At 38.8% G+C, this 18,021-nt stretch overlaps 1 protein-coding gene across 2 annotated transcripts in view; it reads right to left on the bottom strand.

Moving 5' to 3' along the window:
- LOC145239862 (putative tubulin polyglutamylase ttll-15) overlaps positions 1-18,021 on the bottom strand; it is an 867,893-nt gene that overhangs the window by 734,760 nt on the left and 115,112 nt on the right. For both annotated transcript variants that reach the window (XM_080103430.1, XM_080103429.1), the window contains exon 2: positions 4,929-5,174. In XM_080103430.1, the coding sequence (XP_079959556.1) occupies positions 4,929-5,144 (216 nt within the window). In that variant the 5' untranslated portion in view covers positions 5,145-5,174. The remainder of the gene's footprint in view (positions 1-4,928; positions 5,175-18,021) is intronic.

Raw genomic sequence — 18,021 nt, forward strand, 5'->3', positions numbered from 1 at the left:
CTTCGCAGGTCCATGTACACCCTCTGCTGTCGCCACTCCCTCAGTTTATGTGTGCAGACGTCAGCCCCCGCCGTGTGTGGGTTGACGTGCTTATTGAGTTCTTGGGTCGGACCTTCTGTTTATTATCTTGCTTGACGGCCATCCGGGGGATCAGCCCCCTTGGTGGCCCGAGCTCATCCTCTAGGTACGGAACCAGCCATCCAAACTTGGAGTTCTGCCTCATACTGCCCCCTGAGTCACACAGGAGGGGGATACTCCGCCAGCCGATTCTGCAAGGATACTGGTGGCTGGTTTCTCGACCACTTCCAGGGCGTGGTCCATGAGTTTGTGCCCTTATCGTATTCTGCGTGGAAGTCAGGTTCATCAAGAGTGATTGCCGCGCAGACCGGTTCCTCACGTTGAGAATACCTCAGATCACCGGTGTCGTCCACAGTGATTCCACCCAGTTATGTAATAGTGCCCATTCCAAGGAAAAGGTCGTATACAAGAAGCTCTCTGTCGACCACCAATGCCTTCACAGCCACCGCAGGACCATCGCCAACACTTAAATGGACAATGCTCACCCCACAACACACCAGCAAGCCTCCGCCAATGGTTAATACTGGGACCTTCTGTTTCGTCCATGCAGTGCAACGTTTCTTGTGTATGAGGGTTTGGATGCATCCGTTGTCAACCAACGCTGAGTGCCTACACCCATCAACTTGCACTGTCATTACAGGAAGCGCCTTGTTCAGTGTTGTTTTGGGGAGAGTGCTGGCGATGCGACTTCCTCCCCTTGACCGTTTCCCAGACAATTCCGGGCTATGTGGCCTGGCTTGTCGCATTGGTGACAGCATCCTTGTTTCTGTGCTCCATAGTCTGGCGTGCGCTTCACACTGCTTCTGCAGTCTCTGATGAAGTGATTGGGGCCACCACATTTGTAGCACCGTGTAGCTCTCTGCTCCACATCATCCTTTAGGATGTTTCGGGCTCTAGCCAACAACTCCTCCAAACCAAGCTTATTGGGCTTTGTAGAGGCCTGCAACAGCCGACTGGTGTCATCCGGGACCCCAAACAAAAAGGAGCATGCCAATATTCGATCGCTTGCACCGCCAAAGGAAGCAGCAAGCTTCTTCAGGTCGGCCAGGTAGACGTCTACAGTCTCCCCTGACCCAAGCCGACGTTCAGAGAATTGCCTCCAGGCAGCAAAAGGGTCCGCACCGAATACTCTGTACAGTGCCTCATCCCCGAGCTGCTGATACACGGCATAAGCCCCATAAGTGAACCTCAATGGGATGACCATAGCTAGATCCTTAATTTTGCACAACCGGCAAATGCGCTCGGCCTTCTCCAGCCATTCAACCACTGAAGGACCAGCCGGGGACGTGTCAAACTCTGGTATCAGCTTCAGGTCGAATCTGTCCATGGTAAAAATGTATGCCGAAATAGCTTGTTGTTGCAAAGAAAAAAGAGTACACAAAACCCACGCTCACTGCATCAGCGTCGCCCATCGGTAATTTCCGTAGACTCGTTTTCACGTCTGTGTCCCTCTGCTCCAGTGGCCTGCTTTTATAAAAGACAGAGTCCTCCAAATTTGCACATGTGCGTGAGAGCACACGAGATTCTGCGAGACTGCATTGTTATATAAGGCCGGAGGCACCATCTTGGACCCTTTTCAGCATCATGACGCTGCGTCGGCAAAGCGCACACCGAGGCCGTTTAAGAGGTAAGCCTGCCTTCCCACAATTTTTGCCACACATATAGACTGCGCAGGACCATTAAATGGATATGTTAGAACCCTGGGATACGGCATTTAAAATTAATAACAAAATACAGTATATAATACGCATGTATATGATCAAATAACATAAATAACACCGTAAGGTGGGGCAAATACCGTAATCAGGGGCCGGAAAACATCGTATTCCACATCATAACCTGAAAAAAACGTATCCTAGGACCACCGTATCCTATGGTTCTACTGTATTATTATTTAATAATCGTAGATAGCTACTCTAAATGGTCAGAGATTTTCAAATACAAACACCCAATAGCAGTGAATTTAAAGTGTATTGTGATTCGTTAACGATCGAACACATAGCAACACTGACGTATAACTGTTGGGCAGAGAAATTTATCGATACATTTAAACGAGCATCAAAAAAAAAAAAGCCAATGAGTTCGACTTCGAATAAAAAAATACTCAAACTTCTTTGATCGTTTACAGATTAACGCCAAATCAGAATATGAAGGGAAACTTATTGCCTGCCGAAATCATGTATGGGATGAAGTAAAGAATAGATACCCCGTAGCAGACGACGCTGCCTGGCGGTGCCAGGCGCACAATTCAACTAACACCGGTGATTCGACCTTGACATTGGCACAAGCACATGGCGTCAGTTGTTTTTAAACACGTCAAATAGCAAACATGCTCGAATATTCACCAGCATTTTTTTTTTAAATATATTTACAAAACTTTTGAAGATTTAAAAGAAAAAGTATATATTTACAAAACATTTTTTTTTAAATAAGTAACAAAACGAACGTATTTAAATAAAAGATATTTAAATAAACGGGTGTCTCTTTCTGTTTCGGATTTTTGCGACCAAGATTGATTTTTATGTGCCGTGTTTTGGGGGGTTCTGTGTGCGTTTTTAAGACAATTCAATATTTATTCTTTAAAACATTAACTTCAGCGACAATTAATATATTTTCAAAATAATATTTTTAAATATTACATTTTTACGAATCTTTTTTTACGTCGTCTGCTACGGGGTATCTATTCTTCACTTCATCCCATGTATGTAAGGAAAGTACGTTTAATATTCAACAGATTGTTGCCAAATAAAAAGAAGAACGAGACGAAAATAAATACGTATTATAAATCGTATAAAGAAGAGGATAAATATTTTTAGGAACTATTAGACTGGAAAATATTGGGGGGTGATATTGGAACTAGAAGAAACGGGAGAGTTATGTACTAATTCAAGGAACAAAGTTTGTCTGTAAGAGACTTATTAATCACTGGATACATAGAAACCGTCCAATGAAGATATTGCATGACTCTTCCAAATAAAACCACCCATGAACGTTGAAATATCGATAGAAGCAACAATGAAACAAAAAACTACTGATTCTTCTAAATGTGAAATAAATTAATAAATAAAAGTGGAAAAATAATTTAACTGAGACGTTTTCTATATATGATAAAAATACCAATGAAGATATTGTATAATTCCTTTTAATAAAACCATCCATGAACGTAGGAATGCCGATAGAGACAACAACGAAACAAAAAACAACTGATTCTTCTAAATTTGAAAGTATACAGACTGGGAAGAGAAATAGTAGTAGAAAAAGGAAGAGGACTAAACACTCACGTCTTAATCTTAAAAGTAGGAATTATTGAAAGCAAAATTCGATAAAGAATTTTGCTCGGAGGAAAGTGATATAATGGAAGATTTTGACCCCATCTCCCACCCTGAGAATAGATTACTCAGTCTAGAAAACGATAACCAGGCGGGGAATAAGTTATTAATCTTGATACTCCGTCATTCAAGTGTCAATAGCTTATTTATTACTGTGGCAAAAGCTGTGAAAATGAGGGCTTACCGTTCAAACGACCTAGGTGTGCGTGTGTGCTTTGTCATCACTGCGAAGCTAGGATAAGAAAAGAATTCCAAGATGGCGTTGACAGCGTTTTGTAATGGTATGATCTCGGAAACTCTCGCAAAATCTCGTGCATATATGCAAATCAGTTGGTCTTCGACAACTATAAATTCAGGTCGTTTTGGAAGGCAAGGAGGGAGGAAAGAACAGCCGGTTGGTAATTGTGTAAGCTGGTTCGTGTTGGTGCCGTGTCACCGTGTCTGTGTGTGTACTGATCGAACCGCTTTCCTGTCCATTGGACTTTGAATTTGTTTAGATTGGACTTCAACTTCAGTTACATTGTACGTTTGTACAATATCTTGTTTTAACTCTGTGTGTGTGTTTCACTTAATCTAATGTATACAAATTATATTCCTTCAGGGATATATCAAACTCATATTAAATGATGCTGTTTAGATGCATGGTCATTGAGGACAATCTGAGTGGAGGCGCTATGACAGATTTGATTATATCGAATATTTTTTCAGTAATACTGTACGAATTTTCTTGAGAAGAACTTCATGTCAAGCTTTGGATATATCATGCAGTATCGCCCTAGCTTCATCAGCCTCATCCAGTGTATGCTATATGTGTTCAGAGGTCACCGTTAGGATATCCATAGTAGAATAGTCTTGGCTAAATCCACACAGTTGGTCAGAAATAAGTTTAGTATTAACGACGTGGTAGACTATTGTTAGGTTGATTAATTATTCAGAGATTTAGTGAAAAGTGTGAGCAGACTGATAGGGAGATAATTTAACTTCATCGGAATTCTTGAACACTGATATCACAGGGCCAATTTTCCAGTTATCAGGGAAGCAAGATTCGGCATTACATTTGTTGTAGAGTTTGGAGAGGAGGCCAGTGCAACTGATCATTTTTGATTGGTATATGCAACATAATATCACACCCACATGCTTTGAAGGCGTCCAAATTCCACACATGAGGTGTGATTATCAGATCATCGTGTGGTTTCTATCTGCAGTGGGAAATTTGGGAGGGAGTAGTCTGTGACGTCCAAGGTGAAATTCAAAGTTAACGGATAGGTAAGCAGTTCTAGCTCACTGTCTTTAATGTTATTTCTTTTACTGAAATATAGTTTAATGTAATGTCAAAACAAACTCTACTGTCAATCATTTCGGCGTTGTAAAAGTTATTAGATAATTATTTTCTATTGATAGATTTTGTCATAATTTATATTGCGTATGTTTTATCTTTTAATTCAATCCTTATTGAAATAGGAACAATAAAAAAACAGCATTTGAAAAATGAAAAAGCATCAGAAAAAAAAAAGCATTTACCTTTTTGCCACGAATCCAAACAACACGGCTAAGTTTCTCTGACAATATCCTTTTGCTGGAGCTTTTGTTGGTGGACATGATTTTTGTTGATTTCTGGTGAAGATGAATTTGTTCAACACGAACTTTTTGCAATTCATATATGTTCATAATGATGAGGAGAATGCCAAAGATCAGAATCAGAATCACAAGACTAGTTAACTTATTGAAAAGTCGCATTCTTTGAAGTAATTTGTGTTCTGTAAAGACCTACAAAAATATTTCAGCATGATAAGCAAAAAATGTTAAGAACAGAAACAATTAATTTATTTTAACTGTCAGAAACACAAATCTGTCAGAAACATAAATATACGAAATGAAAAGCATTTTCAGAAATGTAAAACTTGTTTCTTTTTATTTTGTATATTTGCAAACAATATTAATGAATATATATATATATATATATATATATATATATATACATATATATATATATATATATATATATATATATATATATATATATATATATATATATATATACTAGCGGGGCTACCCAGCGTTGCTCGAGCTCGTATAAACGTTGAATAAATGTTGTAATATATTTAAGAAAGATCCCCTGCAAATATTAAGTGTATCATTGTAAATAACAATGTTTTCAAATGTTTTTACTTCAGCACAGCCTCCTTATATTAACAAAAGAAAGTCAGCTTGAAATCAGTCATAGTTTGGTGTGTTCTAAATCAACCCTCCAAAAAAAAATAATAATAATAATAACAATGCTAAACTTGGAAATTTCGCCCCACCCACACACACACACACAAAGAAAAGGAAAAGAAAAGAACGATGTCAAACTTTCCAGACCGCTCGGAAAAATGTAAACAGAAAAAAGAAGAATCGAACGTAAAGAAACGAAATAAAACGGAAATGAATTAGTAAATGTACAAAGAAATGGAAGAAATTACGATGTCAAACTGTCCCCAAAGATCGAAAAAATGTAATCAGAAAAAAGAAAAATCTTAGGGAACGAAACGAAATAAAACAGAAACGATATAATGTATGGTTTATATAAAAAAAAATGGAAAGAGTGTGAAACTTCGAAAAAAAGTAATCGATATATTTGTCTTAGTGTAAAAATGTGACCCACGTAAAACTAAGCGCGGTTTTAGGTGTAAAATTGATATTTTTGATTACGACATGCGATAATTACGATGGTATAATTATATTGTCTGGAAAAGTAATATCTAACTGTGGGAGCAGAAAAAAAAAAAAAAAAAAAGAAAAGGACGATGTCAAACTTACCAGAAAGTTCGTAAGAACGTAAACAGAAAAAAGAAAATGTTCGTAGAAACAGAAACAGGGGATAGTTTATAAAAATTAAAAATAAATAAATGGAAATGAAAAGAAACGGTGGTGAACTTGCCGAAAAAGAGAGGGAACTCTGAAAGAGAGAAGAAATTAATTTGAGAAAGGGAAAGATAGGGAAAACGAAAAACAGAGGGAAGATACATGGAACTTCTCCTTCCCCCCTAAGGAAACGATGTTGTAATTGCCGAAGAATGCAAAATAAAACGGAATTGAAGTATCATAAGTTTTAATGTACTGTAAGGAAATGTAAAGGTTTTTGGTTTGTGTTTGTTTTTATTTTTAACCAACGGAAAAGTTAGCGTGGTGCGTTTCACCTAAATTGCAGTCCAGTTTTTATGAAAATCTAAAGCGGCGTTCGTCCTTATTTGTCTCTTGTGAATGGTCATGGACGGTGTAAATGAGTGGCGGTGGAAGTATGAATTTTTTAGAGAGAGATGACTTTACAGCTTCCATTGATCGTAACCGGGGTTGGCAGTGAACTCTCACCAGATATAATATAGGAAGCTCCGATCTGCGAGTTAGTGGATAGCTAATATGCCTATAACACACCTCAGATATCGTGATGCAGTTTGTGCATAGTACATTATGATTCTCACTCCTATTAAGGTCAAAGTCATACGTGAAAAAATGAGTTCATTTTATGTATATATATATATATATATATATATATATATATATATATATATATATATATAAGAGAGAGAAGAAGAGATAATTATTTCATGTATCCACATAAAATTTATCAAGAGATGTTTTATGTATCGATTTTATGTGCATACTTCTAAAGCGTATGGAAAGAGCTACACAGAATTTTCCGCGTTTCATCCTTGTTAGGACTCGTTATGTTAATGCATGGAATATATATATATATATATATATATATATATATATATATATATATATATATATATATATATATATAAAATTCACAGCAGATATTAACTCAGGCAGTCACGTGATATTAAAAATTAAAAAATTAACGGCATTTAAATAAGTGAAAAAGAAAGAAGAATAAGAAAAAAGAAAAGGAGAGAATAAAATAAAGATATATAAAAAGAAAAGAAAAAGAAATAGTAAAAAAATATTAATGATAATTTGAAGATTTTAGTAGATAAGTTGTGAATTTGCGAATTTTTTTTTTTTTTTTTTAGATGCAAATATTGATATTATAATTTATTTCAGTTTTTAATCCATATTTTTTCTTTGATTGTTTTATTAAATGTAAAATCGGTGTTATTATAACAAAAATAAATCTGACAATTCTATTTATTTTCAGTTTGTGAGAGTGGAATCTATCACCATACTTTCCCTTCGGCACGTCAATTCGACTTATATTAAGTACAATACTTAATTTTTTTTAGGAGAGTAGATAATGCATTGTAGATGCGTTATCGGCAGTTCCTGTAACTCTCGCTTTTTCTTATTTGTCCCTCAGTCCTCATTTCCAAGGAGTTATTTTTCTGACAAAGGGAGCTGTATTCTAGGTCGACAGTTTTGCATGAACAGTAACCTGAGATGTCAGAAATTTTCTGTTTCTATGTCTATCCTTGTGGCTATGCCACTAGTAAAGGCTGACGTTATGCGCCTGATAGTAAGGAATCCGAACCTTGAATTAACCACTAAGGAGGCTGTCCTATCTACATTTTTAGCAAGATCACTGGCTGTTGTCCGTCTAATATTCAACATTCCCTCTTCTTCCTTCAGTCATCTGGGCCGAAATAGTCTCCCCATCACTCTGCTTCGTCACAAAGAATTGTTGACGGTATACCTTAGAGTAGACGGTTTTCACTGCAACAGTTGCAACCCGTACAGTTGTTCTTCTATGTCATTATTCAGTGCATGTGGACCAAAAAAATTGAATAGCATTTCATTAAGGGATGAACTGCATGCTGACTGTAGTTTGTTTCAGGTTTCCGTAGGGTCGGTGAGCCGTATCCTTTCCTTGTAACATAGCCACGCATCTTAGAATATAAGCCATCTATTATCTGATGAGTCGGTTTCAATAATTGGATGCATGGGTTTTGCACTTGAATGGTGCAACAATTGGGTGAGAGTGTGTTGCTCAGTGAGCAACATACGAGGGACGTGCAATAAGTAATGCCCCTGACCCACTTCCAGTTGTCTGATTTAGCTGAAATTTCGCATGTGCAATGATTTATATCTCTACGGGTTATGTGGCAAATTACAGCTCTGAACTAATTGTGCTTTCTGTTTTACAGGTGTTTGAACTGAGTCAGGTGTGAAATGGAGCCTGTTGAATGTCGAGCAGTGATCCGGTTTTTGTATTTGAAAGGACGCACACCACAGGAGACTTTTGATGAAATGAAAGAAACTTATGGTGATAATGCCCCATCATATGACCTTGTAAAACGATGCCATCATGAATTCAAACATTGTCAGAAGTCTGTGGAAACAGCTCCCAGACCTGGACGCCCCCCTCCTTCTGTCATTGATGAGGCATCTGTCCGTCAAGTTGAGGCTGCCATTTTGGAAGATCAGCGCATTACTATTCGCCAAATAGCCCAAGATGTCAAGATTAGTACAGGGTCTGTGGAAACTATCATTCATGACCATTTGCATATGCATAAGGTGTCTACCAGATGGATTCCCAGGTTGCTCACCCCATTCCAGAAGCGAGAACATGTTGAGTGCTCAAGGATGAATTTGGAGATGTGCCAAGAAGATGAGTCAAAGTCTTTCAAAAGACTGATTGCACAGGATGAAACCTGGGTCCATCACTATGATCCAGAGATCAAAGCCCAGTCAATGCAGTGGAAGCACTTAGACTCACCACCTCCAAAGAAGGCAAGGGTGCAGCCCTCCGCTGGCAAGGTCATGCTCACAGACTTCTGGGACCAGGACGGAGTAGTGATGACAGATTTCCTGGCAAAGGGTACCACAATTACAGGAGCCTATTATGCTTCACTTTTGAGAAAATTAAGGGAAGCTATCAAAATCAAGAAGCGAGGCAAGATCAACAAAGTTACCCTCCTCCTGCAGGACAACACTCCAGTCCACAACTTGCATGTTGCCAGATCAGAAGCACGGGCGTGTGGTTATGGAATCCTACCCCATCCTCCGTACTCTCCTGACCTTGTACCCTCTGACTTTCACCTCTTCCCAGCCATGAAGTTGTTTTTGAAAGAAAGCATTTCCCAGATGATGCAGCCTTGATTTCTGAAGTCACGTTGTGGTCGGAGGACCAACTTGGAGTGTTCTGCAAAAACGGTCTCCAGAGCTGCATCAAACGATGGAAGAAATGCATAACTCTGAGTGGTTTCTATGCAGAGAGAGACTAATAACTGTGCCAAGTTTCGTTGCTCTACTGCTATGGGAAGTATGTCAGGGGCATTACTTATTACGCGCCCCTCGTACATGCCATGAAGTTCGTAATTTTTTCTTGCATAGAAAGCTGTTGTTGTTGCATTTGCGATATGAAAGTCATCAGATCGTTGTGTTGTTATTTTTGTAATTTCAAAATAAAAGTCATTAAAATTTGAAATTTATTTTTATATATAAGCATGCATATGATATATGCATGTCTATTTTTTAATCTCTTTTTCTTCTTCTATTAATATCTTAATAAGATAGAGACGATTTTTCCTGTCTACACAAAGATATTATAAAACTACAAACACAAGCGCCACACATTAATCCAAAATAGTGGTGCTACCTACCACTACCTGTTGCATGCTTCCCACAAATTATCAGTTAGCTTAATTCAGATTCGTAAATTCCTACATTTTATCCTAGACAAGTCACTCTCTCAAACAAGTCATGGCAGGAGGAAAACTCAGTCATTATTATTTCCTTTCACTCCCCTAGGCTACACCATTAACAAATATTTCATAATGTTCACATATTACCCGAGTCTGTCATTATTTCATTAGATTCATCCGTATTATGAACATTCAGCTAACCCTAATTAAGTATGTAAATAACTACGGCTCCCCCAGTTTCACTTTTTTCTTATGTTAATTTGATTGGCTACTCAGAATTATTTCTTCATTTAACAAATTGCATTTTGCAAATATCTTTCGAGTCAGATTTGTAAAATTAAACATGACATTTGTCCATATTTGCTTCGATAAAAACATAAAATATTTAATTATCACAAATACATTAATACGAAACAAATATTCAAACTGCTTACAGTGAACACAACACACTTTTAATAGCTTCTCCAAAACATGACATACAAAACTGTCCATTTGCAGTAAATACATAACTTTTCACATTTAATAAAATTACCTTAGCCGAGAAGGATTTCTTTTTCACGGAAAAACTCTAGAACTAATGCTTTCAACATTTTCGAGTAATTCTTCATAAATATTTGTTTGATGCTGGCCTTCTTAGAATGCATTGCAAATGCTCACATATTTTGCCTCCTTTTTATGCTGAAGTCACTCAACTCTCAAATAATCATCAAATAACCAAACGACTCTGCACTAATACAGTGCACCACAATCCAATGTAAGTACAATTTACATATTCAATGTAGTCGCATATATGCTACATTTTCTTGCTTTTCATATTTCAATGGGAAGGATTATATTACTTATTTTCCTACTTTATTTGTCTAATGCTTATGTACATAACCTTTTTGATGTTCATGTAAAGTCAAACTGTAATATGTTATGGGATATAGCAAATTCTTCTCCATTATCCTGTTCATTTCACACATGATAACATTCATAGAAAATAGATATCACATGATGAGAATCATATATTTCCAGACATATACAGGATCTCTAATAATGATTAAAATGAGCAGATAGGAATATTCATTATTTATACATGACTAGAAAAGGAAAAGATTTTCTACTTGTTTGTTTCCACAATGTTTGCCTCGATAAAACTTTTGGAACTTTCAGTATCAATAAGAGTATGGAAATATAGTTAGTTCATCTTAATCATCACATTGTTCTAGAAAGGCATTTAGAAGATGCAGTTCATATGATAAATAGAGATAGGGTTAGGGGTAGTTAAATGAGTTTTCTGGGAAGAAACCGACAAACCTTGAAAAATACAGCTGCTTGCAACATCTGTGTTTATTTACCCCTGGGCAGGACAAACGAGCGTGTTCACAAAGACCGCAGAAATACCATTTAATATAAACTGAGGTGATAGTAATGGGTTGTTCCTTTAAATTTGAAGATTTTTATGCAGGAGGGAGGAGTCACAATATCAAGAATTTAAAAGAGAAGATTTTTGCGAATGAAAGGGGACAGGAGTAACGTGTAAAAAATCAGCATTTAAAGATCGGATTGTTTCTGGTCCACCGTTAAGGCTAGTTAAGTTTAAGATCGGATTGTTTCTGGTCCACCGTAAAGACTAGTCAAGTTAAAGATCGGATTGTTTCTGGGTAATGTCATCCGTTAAGGCTAGTTAAGTTAAAGATCAGATTGTTTCTGGTCCACCGTTAAGGCTAGTTAAGTTAAAGGTCGGATTGTTTCTGGATCATGTCCACCGTTAAGGCTAGTTAAGTTGAAGATCGGATTGTTTCTGGGTCATGTCCTCCGTTAAGGCAAGTTAAGTTAAAGATCGGATTGTTTCTGGGTCATGTCCCCCGTTAAGGCTAGTTAAGTTAAAGATCGGAAAGTTTCTGGGTCATGTCAACCGTTAAGTCTACTTAAGTTAAAGATCGGATTGTTTCTGGGTCATGTCCACCGTTAAGGTTAGTAAAGTTAAAGATCGGATTGTTTCTGGGTCATGTCCACCGTTAAGGCTAGTTAAGTCAAAGATCGGATTGTTTCTGGGTCATGTCAACCGTTAAGGCTAGTTAAGTTAAAGATCGGATTGTTTCTAGTCCACCGTTAAGGCTAGTTAAGTTAAAGATCGGATTGTTTCTGGTCCACTGTAAAGGCTAGTTAAGTTAAAGATCGGATTGTTTCTGGTCCACCGTTAAGGCTAGTAAGATAAAGATCGGATTGTTTCTGGTCCACCGTTAAGGCTAGTTAAGTTAAAGATCGGATTGTTTCTGGGTCATGTCCCCCGTAAGGGCTAGTCAAGTTAAAGATCGGATTGTTTCTGGGTCATGTCCCCCGTTAAGGCTAGTTAAGTTAAAGATCGTATTGTTTTTGGGTCATGTCCCCCGTTAAGGCTAGTTAAGTTAAAGATCGGATTGTTTCTGGGTCATGTCCCCCGTTAAGGCTAGTTAAGTTAAAGATCGGATTGTTTCTGGGTCATGTCCACCGTTAAGGCTAGTTAAGTTAAAGATCGGATTGTTTCTGGGTCATGTCCACCGTTAAGGCTAGTTAAGTTAAAGATCGGATTGTTTCTGGGTCATGTCAACTGTTAGGGCTAGTTAAGTAAAAGATCGGATTGTTCCTGGGTCAAGTCCCCGTTAAGGCTAGTTAAGTTAAAGATCGGATTGTTTCTGGGTCATGTGACCCGTTAAGGCTAGTTAAGTTAAAGATCGGATTGTTTCTGGGTCATATCCCCCGTTAAGGCTAGTTAAGTTAAAGATCGGATTGTTTCTGGGTCATGTCCCCCGTTAAAGCTAGTTAAGTTAAAGATCGGATTGTTTCTGGGTCATGTCCCCCGTTAAAACTAGTTAAGTTAAAGATCGGATTGTTTCTGGGTCATGTCCACCGTTAAGGCTAGTAAAGTTAAAGATCGGATTGTTTCTGGGTCATATCCCCTCTTAAGGCTAGTTAAGTCAAAGATCGGATTGTTTCTGGGTCATGTCCCTCGTTAAGGCTAGTTAAGTTAAAGATCGGATTGTTTCTGGGTCATGTCCCCCGTTAAGGCTAGTTAAGTTAAAGATCAGATTTATTCTGGGTCATGTCCACCGTTAAGGCTTGTTAAGTTAAAGATCGGATTGTTTCTGGGTTATGTCCAACGTTTAGGCTACTTAAGTTAAAGATCGGATTGTTTCTGGGTCATGTCCACCGTTAAGGCTAGTTAAGTTAAAGATCGGATTGTTTCTGTGTCATGTCCCCCGTTAAGGCTAGTTCAGTTAAAGATCGGATTGTTTCTGGGTCATGTCAACCGTTAAGGCTAGTTAAGTTTAAGATCGGATTGTTTCTGGTTCATGTCATCCGTAAGGGCTAGTTAAGTTAAAGATCGGATTGTTTCTGGGTCATGTCCCCCGTTAAGGTTAGTTAAGTTAAAGATCGGATTGTTTAAGGTTCATGTCATCCGTAAGGGCTAGTTAAGTTAAAGATCGGATTGTTTCTGGGTCATATCCCCCGTTAAGGCTAGCTAAGTTAAAGATCGGATTGTATCTGGTTCATGTCATCCGTAAGGGCTAGTTAAGTTAAAGATACGATGGTTTCTGGGTCATGTCCCCTGTTAAGGCTAGTTAAGTTAAAGATCGGATTGTTTCTGGGTCATGTCCCCCGTTAAGGCTAGTTAAGATAAAGATCGGATTGCTTCAGGGTCATGTCCACCGTTAAGGCTAGTTAAGTTAAAGATCGGATTGTTTCTGGGTCATGTCCACCGTAAGGGCTAGTTAAGTTAAAGATCGGATTGTTTCTGGGTTATGTCCACCGTTAAGGCTAGTTAAGTTAAAGATCGGATTGTTTCTGGGTCATGTCCCCCGTTAAGGCTAGTTAAGTTAAAGATCGGATAATTTCTGGTCCACCGTAAAGGCTAGTTAAGTTAAAGATCGGATTGTTTCTGGTCCACTGTTAAGGCTAGTTAAGTTAAAGATCGGATTGTTTCTGGTCCAACGTTAAGGCAAGTTAAGTTAAAGATCGGATTGTTTCTGGTCATGTCCCCCGTTAAGGCTAGTTAAGTTAAAGATCGGATTGTTTCTGGGTCATGTCCCCCGTTAAGGCTAGTTAAGTTAAAGATCAAATTGTTTCTGGGTCAGGTCCACCGTTAAGGCTACTAAAGTTAAAGGTCGGATTGCTTCTGATCCACCGTTAAGGCTAGTTATGTTAAAGATCGGATTGTTTCTGGTCCACTGTTTAGGCTAGTAAATTAAAGATCGGATTGTTTCTGGTCCACCGTTAAGGCAAGTAAAGTTAAAGATCGGATTGTTTCTGGGTCATGTCCCCCGTTAAGGCTAGTTAAGTTAATGATCGGATTGTTTCTGGGTCATATCCCCCGTTAAGGCTAGCTAAGTTAAAGATCGGATTGTATCTGGTTCATGTCATCCGTAAGGGCTAGTTAAGTTAAAGATACGATGGTTTCTGGGTCATGTCCCCCGTTAAGGCTAGTTAAGTTAAAGATCGGATTGTTTCTGGGTCATGTCCCCCGTTAAGGCTAGTTAAGTTAAAGATCGGATTGCTTCAGGGTCATGTCCACCGTTAAGGCTAGTTAAGTTAAAGATCGGATTGTTTCTGGGTCATGTCCACCGTTAAGGCTAGTTAAGTTAAAGATCGGATTGTTTCTGGGTTATGTCCAACGTTTAGGCTAGTTAAGTTAAAGATCGGATTGTTTCTGGGTCATGTCCCCCGTTAAGGCTAGCTAAGTTAAAGATCGGATTGTTTCTGGGTCACGTCCCCCGTTAAGGCTAGTTAAGTTAAAGATCAGATTGTTTCTGGGTCATGTCCAGCGTTAAGGCTAGTTAAGTTAAAGATCAGATTGTTTCTGGGTCATGTCCCCGTTAAGGCTAGTTAAGTAAAAGATCGGATTGTTTCTGGGTCATGTCCACCGTTAAAGCTTGTTAAGTTAAAGATTGGATTGTATCTGGGTCATGTCCCCCGTTAAGGCTAGTTAAGTTAAAGATCGGATTGTTTCTGGGTCATGTCCCCCGTTAAGGCTAGTTACGTTAAGATCGGATTGTTTCTGTGTCATGTCCACCGTTAAGGCTAGTAAAGTTAAAGATCGGATTGTTTCTGGGTCATGTCCACCGTTAAGGCTAGGTAACTTAAAGATCGGATTGTTTCTGGGTCATGTCCCCCGTTAAGTCTAGTTAAGTTAAAGATCGGATTGTTTCTTGGTCATGTCCACCGTTAAGGCTAGTGAAGTTAAAGATCGGATTGTTTCTGGGTCATGGCCACAATGAAGGCTAGTTAAGTTAAAGATCGGATTGTTTCTGGTTCATGTAACCCGTAAGGGCTAGTTAAGTTAAAGATCGGATTGTTTCTGGGTCATGTCCCCCGTTAAGGCTAGTTAAGTTAAAGATCGGATTGTTTCTGGTTCATGTCATCCGTAAGTGCTAGTTAAGTTAAAGATCGGATTGTTTCTGGGTCATGTCCCCCGTTAAGGCTAGTTAAGTTAAAGATCGGATTGTTTCTGGGTCATGTCCCCCGTTAAGGCTAGTTAAGTTAAGATCGGATTGTTTCTGTGTCATGTCCACCGTTAAGGCTAGTTAAGTTAAAGATCGGATTATTTCTGGGTCATGTCCCCCGTTAAGGCTAGGTAACTTAAAGATCGGATTGTTTCTGGGTCATGTCCCCCGTTAAGGCTAGTTAAGTTAAAGATCGGATTGTTTCTGGGTCATGTCCCCCGTTAAGGCTAGTTAAGTTAAAGATCGGAAAGTTTCTGGGTCATGTCAACCGTTAAGTCTACTTAAGTTAAAGATCGGATTGTTTCTGGGTCATGTCCACCGTTAAGGTTAGTTAAGTTACAGATCAGATTGTTTCAGGGTCATGTCCACCGTTAAGGCTAGTTAAGTCAAAGATCGGATTGTTTCTGGGTCATGTCAACCGTTAAGGCTAGTTAAGTTAAAGATCGGATTGTTTCTGGTCCACCGTTAAGGCTAGTTAAGTTAAAGATCGGATTGTTTCTGGTCCACTGTAAAGGCTAGTTAAGTTAAAGATCGGATTGTTTCTGGTCCACCGTTAAGGCTAGTAAGATAAAGATCGGATTGTTTCTGGTCCACCGTTAAGGCTAGTTAAGTTAAAGATCGGATTGTTTCTGGGTCATGTCCCCCGTAAGGGCTAGTCAAGTTAAAGATCGGATTGTTTCTGGGTCATGTCCCCCGTTAAGGCTAGTTAAGTTAAAGATCGGATTGTTTCTGGGTCATGTCCACCGTTAAGGCTAGTTAAGTTAAAGATCGGATTGTTTCTGGGTCATGTCCACCGTTAAGGCTAGTTAAGTTAAAGATCGGATTGTTTCTGGGTCATGTCAACTGTTAGGGCTAGTTAAGTAAAAGATCGGATTGTTCCTGGGTCAAGTCCCCGTTAAGGCTAGTTAAGTTAAAGATCGGATTGTTTCTGGGTCATGTGACCCGTTAAGGCTAGTTAAGTTAAAGATCGGATTGTTTCTGGGTCATATCCCCCGTTAAGGCTAGTTAAGTTAAAGATCGGATTGTTTCTGGGTCATGTCCCCCGTTAAAGCTAGTTAAGTTAAAGATCGGATTGTTTCTGGGTCATGTCCCCCGTTAAAACTAGTTAAGTTAAAGATCGGATTGTTTCTGGGTCATGTCCACCGTTAAGGCTAGTTAAGTTAAAGATCGGATTGTTTCTGGGTCATATCCCCTCTTAAGGCTAGTTAAGTCAAAGATCGGATTGTTTCTGGGTCATGTCCCTCGTTAAGGCTAGTTAAGTTAAAGATCGGATTGTTTCTGGGTCATGTCCCCCGTTAAGGCTAGTTAAGTTAAAGATCAGATTTTTTCTGGGTCATGTCCACCGTTAAGGCTTGTTAAGTTAAAGATCGGATTGTTTCTGGGTTATGTCCAACGTTTAGGCTACTTAAGTTAAAGATCGGATTGTTTCTGGGTCATGTCCACCGTTAAGGCTAGTTAAGTTAAAGATCGGATTGTTTCTGTGTCATGTCCCCCGTTAAGGCTAGTTCAGTTAAAGATCGGATTGTTTCTGGGTCATGTCAACCGTTAAGGCTAGTTAAGTTTAAGATCGGATTGTTTCTGGTTCATGTCATCCGTAAGGGCTAGTTAAGTTAAAGATCGGATTGTTTCTGGGTCATGTCCCCCGTTAAGGTTAGTTAAGTTAAAGATCGGATTGTTTCTGGTTCATGTCATCCGTAAGGGCTAGTTAAGTTAAAGATCGGATTGTTTCTGGGTCATATCCCCCGTAAGGGCTAGCTAAGTTAAAGATCGGATTGTATCTGGTTCATGTCATCCGTAAGGGCTAGTTAAGTTAAAGATACGATGGTTTCTGGGTCATGTCCCCCGTTAAGGCTAGTTAAGTTAAAGATCGGATTGTTTCTGGGTCATGTCCCCCGTTAAGGCTAGTTAAGTTAAAGATCGGATTGCTTCAGGGTCATGTCCACCGTTAAGGCTAGTTAAGTTAAAGATCGGATTGTTTCTGGGTCATGTCCACCGTTAAGGCTAGTTAAGTTAAAGATCGGATTGTTTCTGGGTTATGTCCACCGTTAAGGCTAGTTAAGTTAAAGATCGGATTGTTTCTGGGTCATGTCCCCCGTTAAGGCTAGTTAAGTTAAAGATCAGATAATTTCTGGTCCACCGTTAAGGCTAGTTAAGTTAAAGATCGGATTGTTTCTGGTCCACTGTTAAGGCATGTTAAGTTAAAGATCGGATTGTTTCTGGTCCAACGTAAAGGCAAGTTAAGTTAAAGATCGGATTTTTCTGGGTCATGTCCCCCGTTAAGGCTAGCTAAGTTAAAGATCGGATTGTTTCTGGGTCACGTCCCCCGTTAAGGCTAGTTAAGTTAAAGATCAGATTGTTTCTGGGTCATGTCCAGCGTTAAGGCTAGTTAAGTTAAAGATCAGATTGTTTCTGGGTCATGTCCCCCGTTAAGGCTAGTTAAGTTAAAGATCGGATTGTTTCTGGGTCATGTCCACCGTTAAGGCTAGTTAAGTTAAAGATTGGATTGTATCTGGGTCATGTCCCCCGTTAAGGCTAGTTAAGTTAAAGATCGGATTGTTTCTGGGG

The sequence above is a fragment of the Euprymna scolopes genome, chromosome 19 (assembly GCF_053919585.1).
Source record: "Euprymna scolopes isolate OS-2025 chromosome 19, ASM5391958v1, whole genome shotgun sequence".
NCBI lineage: Eukaryota > Metazoa > Mollusca > Cephalopoda > Sepiida > Sepiolidae > Euprymna > Euprymna scolopes.